The sequence below is a fragment of the Cyprinodon variegatus genome, unplaced genomic scaffold, assembly GCF_000732505.1.
Source record: "Cyprinodon variegatus isolate N-32 unplaced genomic scaffold, C_variegatus-1.0 Scaffold94, whole genome shotgun sequence".
Classification (NCBI taxonomy): domain Eukaryota; kingdom Metazoa; phylum Chordata; class Actinopteri; order Cyprinodontiformes; family Cyprinodontidae; genus Cyprinodon; species Cyprinodon variegatus.
In genome coordinates, this window is record NW_015150547.1 from 683,808 (window position 1) to 691,818 (window position 8,011).

Sequence of the window (8,011 nt, forward strand, 5' to 3'; positions counted from 1 at the left end):
CTGAGCCTGGTTCTGCTGGAGGTTTCTTCCTGTTAAAAGGGAGTTTTTCCTCTCTACTGTCGCTACAAGCATGCTTAGTGTGAGGGATTGCATTCGAGTCAATGAGTCGATGCAATCAACTGGTTTTCCTTGGATGGAAAACTATGAATCAATTTGACTGTATGATCTGGTGAACTGTAAAGTGCCTCGAGATGACATGTGTTGTGAATTGGGGCTACATAAATAAACTAAATTGAACTGAATATATGTAAGTCAATAATTTTTTGCAGACGTCTCTGATGATTTCAGACAATTTAAATGGGATTGCAAGTTTACTGTCAATGGACCAGGTGCAGCAGCAGTCTTTTCACCCAGCTTCCTATGATGTCAGTGGCAGACAATTACAGGAAGAGAACAGGAAGGATGTCATATCTGCTAGTGCCTTGCTTCCTGTCTCTCCCTTTCTCTCTCTCATGTCTCTTCAGGCTCAGAGTTGCTGGATCAGTAAACAACGCTGAAACAACATGACTCTATTTGACTTATTGTGCATCATTTATATCCTGGGTGTTTCCTTCCAGCTTTGGATTACAGAAAAACACAAATATTTATTGTGCCTTAGAAGCAAGTGTGCTTTCTTATAACTTTTCAGGGAGGTGAGTTCCGTTCTCTTAGAGAGGGAGAATTTTCTGTTTTATTTCTTCTAATATATTGTTTAACATAGAAACTATGCATGTGGTCAAAATTGTTGGTACCCCTCATTTGACCAAAGAAAAACGCACAATAGTTACATACCTTAATCTGACAAAACTAATAAATAACATTTCTATGAAAATTAATTACATGAAACTCAGATATTTGTTTTCAACTATGTTTCAACAGAATGGTTTAAAAAATATATTGTAATGGTATCTCTAGCCTGAAAATCTATACAACCCAACGGACATGTTAAATCAAGGTGTATCCAATAATTAGCATCACAGGTGTCTACAAGCTTGTAATCATTCATTTAAATGTAGCTTATTCATATAGCACCAATTCACACACGTCATCTGAAGACACTTTCAAGAGACAATAGAGTCAGACTGGTTAAAAGATTCTGTCAATGAAACCAGCTTTTTGAATCCAGTCATTGACTTGCAAGACATGTTCCTCCTGGATGAGCTTGCTGCAATGATGTTTGCTTGCATTTTGTAGTTGTCTCTTCAGCAATCCCTCACACCAAGCATGTATGTAGAAACGGTGTAGAGGAAAACATTCCTTTAACATGAAAAGGGCCTATATATAGGGCTACAGGTAGTCACTGTGCTGTTTGGTGACATGGTGTGTACCACACTCAACATGGACCAGTGGAAGTGAAGGTAGTAGTTGTCTAGAGACATCAGAAAGAAAATTATAGACAACCATGTTAAAGATAAAGACTATCAGACCACCTCCAAGAAGCTTCATATTCCTGTGACTAAAGTTGCATATGTTCTGAAATCTAAGATCCATAGGATGTGGCTGCAGGAGGAAAACTGATGGCAAAAAGAGACGGATAATAAGAATGGTAACAAAAGAGTCCAGAAAATCTTCAAGGTAAACTTCAAGGTCAAGAACATCAGTATCAGATCGTATCCTCTGTGATTGTTTAAGCCAAAGTTGACTCAAAGGGACGACCAAGGACGACACCATTGTTGAAAGCAAATCGTAAAAAAGCCGGACTGGAATTTGCCTAATTACATGTTGACAAGCCACAACCTTTAAGGACAATGTCCTATGAAGAGAAAAATTTAACTTTTTGCCAAAGCACATTAGTCCTGTGTTAACAGATGAAAAAACTGAGCATATATCAATAAAAGAACACTGTCCCTGCTGTGAAGCATGGAGGAGGATCTGTTTTGTTCTGAGGCTGCTTTGATTCTTCTGGCACAGAATCTCTGTAGGCTATTAATGAAATCTCAAGACTATTAAGGGATTTCAGAGAGAAATGTGCTGCCCAGTGTCGGAAGGCCTAGTCTCTTAGTTGCAGGTCATGGATCTTAAACAAGATAAACATAAACCTAAAAACACCTAAGAGAAAACCATTGGACTATTCTGACGAGCCCTTCTATGAACCCTGAACTAAATCCCATTGAGCATCCATGGAAGGAGCTGAAACATGCCATCTGGTAAAGGCAGCTGATGAGGAGTGGATCAGAACAGCTGCTGAGAGGAGCAGAAGTCTCATTGACAGTAACAGGAATCATTTGATTCCAGTTATTACCTCAAAACGTTGTGCAACAGAATTTCCATAAGCTCGTTTTCATCAAATTTTGATTTATTATTTTGTCAGATTAAAAATATTTCTGTGACCATTGTAGGTTTATCTCTCCTTAAACAAGGGTTACAAACAATTGTCTCCATTTATGTAAGTTATAGGAATGCAGCTTAACATATTGACACTAGAAAGAACGAGAGATAATGGAACAGCACAGGTTTTTATCAGTGGCATAGAGAAGCCTAACAAAGTTTAATTCACCAAAAAATAACAATTGTGTTTAATGTATTAAATGACGAATTATACAAATGATTTATAGTTTTATCAATTATGGGGTCAAAGATGCAAAACCGAGTTTCCATTGTCAGATGAATAATGATAGTTCAGTGAGTGAAATGGACGTACAGAGAAGTTCAAACCCCATCGACACCTCCTTTCTCTGCAAATCTCTCAATTCTAAACTTCCACCATAAAACAGGCGAATCCAAACGAAGCCTTGAATTGACATCAATTCGGGGATGTTGCCTTATTTGGTTCTGGCCTGTACTTTTGTCACGCCCCGAAATTGACATACAGACCAGCCCACTGGTTCACGGCCAAAGAACATGAATAGAGGTAGGTGTAAGACACCAGTTTAGCTGTTTAGCCTACAGTTGGGTTTACTTCTACAAGAATTACAAAGCAGGCAGTTTCTCTATTGAAAATTAGCCAGAACCAAGGGTGTAAATACAGTGTTCCAGGCTGCACAGAGAAAGGGGAACATTTTCACAGTCTTCCCAAGGATCCGAAGACTCGACAGGCCTGGATTATTTTTGTTTATCAGAAGATCCCTGCAAAGTTTGATACTCAGCTGTTCATTTGCTCGAAGCATTTTACCGTAGACAGCTTTCAAAATCTTGGACAGTTCAAAGCAGGATTTGTTAAACTTCTTTTACTGAAACGAGGGGCTGTTCTGACCGTAAGGCCATCACAACCGCAAACTATAAGTATTATTTGGTCGCTTAGCTGTTGATAGCAATGCTAGCATATCTACGATGACCACGTTTGGATTTCTGAAAAGGAGGACACTTTTTTTAGGGGGGGAGTTGGACGACCACTAACTGGACCAGACAAGGCCCCAGCGGGGGAAAGAGCGATGTAACCGAACCCTGTGACAGTATGCTCCCCCACCCCGCACGGGGCCGCCGTTGTCCAGGCTACCATCACCGGGTCAGGTTCTGTCGCTCTGTCCCCCGCTGGCTCCCTGTTTCGACAACGTGCTGCACTGTAGTCGACTAAAATCCCAGACGATTTTGAATTTCCCCCCGGACATTTTCTTGGGTATGAAACGTAGGACATGTCCAGGAAAAAGAGGACGCTTGGTAACCCTACCATATCAACAATTTCAATGTTTCAGTGAGTGCTTGTTGCTATGATGCATCTTTGCTCAGCAGCTTTGCTCGTTGTAAACCAACCAATCAGCGCACAGCTCATCTAAATATTCATTTTCATACCATAAAAGGAGGAAAACTTGTCATTTCATTCAGGCGCTTATAACCAGGCTTGCATTAGGGCTCATAGAACAGCAAATATGCCATTTTCAGCCCAACCAATGTTACACACCCTATTCAGAGACCTTAAGGACCAAAACCAAATACTCTATAGAATCATTCTATCACCCCTTTAATAGTTCTGCTGCTCACAGAAAGTGAAAGCACAACCCGGAACCATTAAATTGTTAAATAGCTAATTTAACCAGCGACAATCTACAGAAACCTCTAAAAGTATTAGGTAGAAATACATGAAATTATCTTTGATCTTTTAAACTAAAATGTGTTAAAATCTGATCCTTCTATTTCACTTATGGTTTTCCACATTACTGTTTGCTAACAACATGTTTGTAGTACAAGTAAGATGTAAGATGGTAAAAAATGTTGAAAATAAACAGTTTTGAGTTCCGCAAAAGTCATGTCTCTAATTACATTTGCAAAATGTGTTAGAATATCCTTGAAAACATTCATTTCACTAAAATTCCCACTAAACTTCAAGTGATCCAAGTCTAAAAGAATCTCCCAGACATGCAGAGAAAAACCACACTGAATGTTATGGTGAATATAACTGACTGTACCACGTACTGAGTGAGTCGGTCATGTCTCGTCCTGATCCATGAGTGTTGGACTGACTGTCTCCTATTGGACAGCTGTCTGAGTCTGATGTTTGTTTATCTGACGGCAGCATCTGGGTACAAAGAAAAATAAGAAAAAGAAAAATCATCAGTACTTTACGTCTTCACCGCAGACAGACTCAAACTCCTATATCACTACTAATTTTCTTGCTTAGGAAAGGAAACCTTTGGAAAAAGGAGTGAGCTCAGCAACCACAACAATGGTTCCTCATTCATTACTTGCAGACTGAAGGCCAAAGGAGTAGTCGTGTCACTGTTGTCTGAAAGGTGACATCATTGAAGTCCTAACTGTAATCATGATAAGAACTAAAATACCATCCGCCTTTTCAGCAAAAAAAAAAAAAAAAATCAGACAGTATGAGAGAAAACTAACTACAAAAACTGCTTACTAGATTAAAGGTCTGAAGCTTAAGATAATTACACAGAAAAACACACCTTGTCAAGCTCCAGTTTCCTCTGTATTATAGGAGAGGTTGATCCATTCAGCCCCTCTGTGTTGTTGCACTGACTCCCAACATCATGAACCACCTGCACCAGTGGAAAAAGACAGGAATTTAACATCTATGCACAAATCATAGGACTTTTGCTTTTCTGTTTCCACACAACCAGTCCAACTTAAGAGAACAGAGGTACCTTGAGCCATCGCTGGGCCTGTTCTTTACTCTGAACGGCAAGGACCAGAGCCTCCCCTCCGGGCAATGAGAAGCGGAGCTCGTGCCTCTTTTTCCGGCCTTCTTTTGGGACGTAGATGACGTTGCAGAGGTTCAAGGGGAGCTCTGTGTTGGGCGATGTCTCCTTTAAGCTTTTATAACACTTAAAAAAAATGGAGGTTTAATATAACAGCTTAAGAGTAAAGCTTTATGTTTTTTTTCCCCCACATATGTACATTTTTACACCAAAACTTAACCTTTGTAAAACTATATCATTATAGTAACGTTTTGCTTCGCTTATAAATTTGCTGAGTATTTAAATTGATTGGGTTTATTTACCTGGAGTTTATTGTCTCTGACAACCACTAGCTGCTTTGTCCATTGGCCAAAGCGCTTCTTTCGCATCAGAAAGGCACATATGCGGCAGTCCCTGACCGGTCCATCGGGGCTCCCCTCAGCCGTCCACCTCTGAGATGAGTCCCGCCCCTTCGCCTCGTCCTCCTCCTCCTCGTATGACTCATAGGAGCTGCTCAATGCGTCGGAGTCATTGTCTTTGCATCGAACATAAACACAGAGATTAATTCCATAAAGGTTTAATCAAACATTGTTATTAAGGAGGTGATTGCAGCTGGTACGACTGAAGAAGGATCAGGCAGACTTACTGGAGGTTTTAGAGGGTCCATTAATCCTGGTGGCTGGGTAATTATTATCAGCATCTTCATAGTAAGCATCTTCAACAGAGTTTCTGGAATCTACAGCACAGAGTTATTAGAATTTACCTTTAACCTCTATTGGAAACCTTTGTTATGGGACTGTATGTTATCTGATGGTAATCTCCATTAGACTGAATGTGGTCCAGTGATTATACTTGTGGTAAAATACTGAGGGGAGGATCCAGGATCAAGAGGAACAGCTTCTTCATAGTAGTCATCTGGAAGCGGTGTTGCTGGCAAAGGCGGCGGTGTGTCAGTGGGGGTCTAAGGGTAAAGTAAGGGAGGTTAATAGCAGAATAATTGCTGAAAATTGCAGATTTGATCATCAGGTTTCAGGAGACAGATGTATAAGTCCTTACTGATTTACTGGGCTGTGCATTCTCCCCCTTATCTTTAGGTTCTTTCTGCTCCACTGGAGAAGCACGAAGCATGTGCAAATCACAATCTGAAAAAAACAACAAGACATGTTGTAACGTGTCTTGTAACACGATGATATATTATATGATGTTTAAGACTGAGCTAAACTGATTGAATGATGTTTAATGAGTTCTACGTACCGAAATCCTCAAACAGAGACTCGACGAAGCTGGTGCCGTTCATGTAAACTCCTGATCCATTGACTGAGGAAAGCATGAAAGATGAACTAGCTTTATTAAGGATTTTGCAGAGGCCATAAGCACCAGATTATATGGATAAAGAGAACAGCATCAGTGAAAACGTTTTGCCTTTCAGATAAATTAAATTATGTGAAGACAGTCATCGGATTACAAGCGGAGCAGGGAGAGCGTATGTACTCAGTAAACAGAGATAAGAGAAGACACAAAAATCACAAAAGTCTTAAAGCCAGACTGTACATAGGCCAATGCTGGGCCCATTATTACTGCACTTGTCAGCCATCAGGATATTTTGCACATCCCCTTTTTTTGACCTTGTCTCATTATCCGCTTTTAACTCTGCATTTCATTATCCTCTTACATCAATCCTTTTATCCTCCCTCACTTCCTGCACTCTTCTAGATAAACAAGGACTGCTTCAGAGACTACAGGGAGATCTGATGCTGCAAAGGCTGTGTTTACAAAAAAATCATTTTTACTAAACAGAAATAATGTGCCAGAATCAAGAGTCAATCTTACAGTTCAGTTTTTAACAAGGCATATTTCTACAAAAGTGAAACGATACATACTGACATACATTAGCTTTAATATATTTGGGGTTTGTGCAATTGACCAACACAAAATGACGCCAAATTACTAAGTGAAAGAAAACAAATGTTTTTCAACAGGTTTTACAGATAAAAATAAAAAAAAATGTACCATATAAAAGAGCTTGCTTGTGCTACCACAACACTCAGGACAACTAACTACCTTCAGAAGGAACCTAATTAGCAATAGAGCATGACTAGCGGAGTTTAGCTGAGTGCAAATGAACCTCTCTATAAACACAGCTGTCCCATAAAGGCCTGAGTGGTTTAGAGATCATTATTATCAAACAAACATAATCCTAAAGAAAAACTTTGGGTAACTTCTAAACTTTCAACGTCTGGGTGTGTTAGAAAAGACAAAATTAAAAAACTGCTGATATATTTGAAGTGAAATGTGCTTCTAGAAAGTGACTAAGTGGGACTAAAGGTAAAGTATAAAAACATTTTAGATTTTTTTTAATAGAAATTCTCCTCTCCACTGTAAAATCTACACAACTTTGTGTTGGGTGAATTACATAAAAGCCCATTTATTTTGTGCTGTCCCATGACAGGATGCATATTTACATTTATTACAAATGAACAGATCTCATGGAATTACTATAGATCGAGTACGTAAGTTGATTTCTTTCTTCAATCAAAGCAACTATATTTATTTGGCAAAACTTGATAAAACAGCAATTAAAACACTTAGAAGAAAAGTCAAATAATCATGAAAATTTAAAAGAAAATTAATTCTGAGCCCAAATCTCCAAGATCAATAAAAAAGTCATAATTAAAACTAGGTCAGAAGATCAAAATAACAATTTCTTACTAGATGATTTTTTTATACATTACATTAAAGGTATTTTGCTTTTAAAACTTGTGGAGTAACAAACTTTTTTTCACAGAATAAAAAGTAAAACATCTTCACCAATTGAAGATAAAAATAAAGAAAACATGAGAGATAATATACAAATAACACACATGCAACATCCTACAACATAATAGTAGTTGAAAGCCAATCTGAATAAATGGGCGTTTCTCAATATGCGTTCTTGAGCGTTCTCGTGTGCTCGTGTACTCGTGACA

General features: G+C 38.8%; 1 protein-coding gene across 2 annotated transcripts in view; it reads right to left on the bottom strand.

Moving 5' to 3' along the window:
- The window catches only part of LOC107084164 (actin filament-associated protein 1-like 1), a 35,664-nt gene that overhangs the window by 9,137 nt on the left and 18,516 nt on the right, over positions 1-8,011 (bottom strand). For both annotated transcript variants that reach the window (XM_015373871.1, XM_015373872.1), the window contains exons 3-10: positions 6,300-6,362; positions 6,102-6,187; positions 5,898-6,006; positions 5,692-5,781; positions 5,369-5,580; positions 5,013-5,192; positions 4,815-4,907; positions 4,330-4,432 (exon numbers count right to left, since the gene is read on the bottom strand). In XM_015373871.1, coding sequence (XP_015229357.1) covers positions 4,330-4,432; positions 4,815-4,907; positions 5,013-5,192; positions 5,369-5,580; positions 5,692-5,781; positions 5,898-6,006; positions 6,102-6,187; positions 6,300-6,362 — 936 coding nt within the window. The remainder of the gene's footprint in view (positions 1-4,329; positions 4,433-4,814; positions 4,908-5,012; positions 5,193-5,368; positions 5,581-5,691; positions 5,782-5,897; positions 6,007-6,101; positions 6,188-6,299; positions 6,363-8,011) is intronic.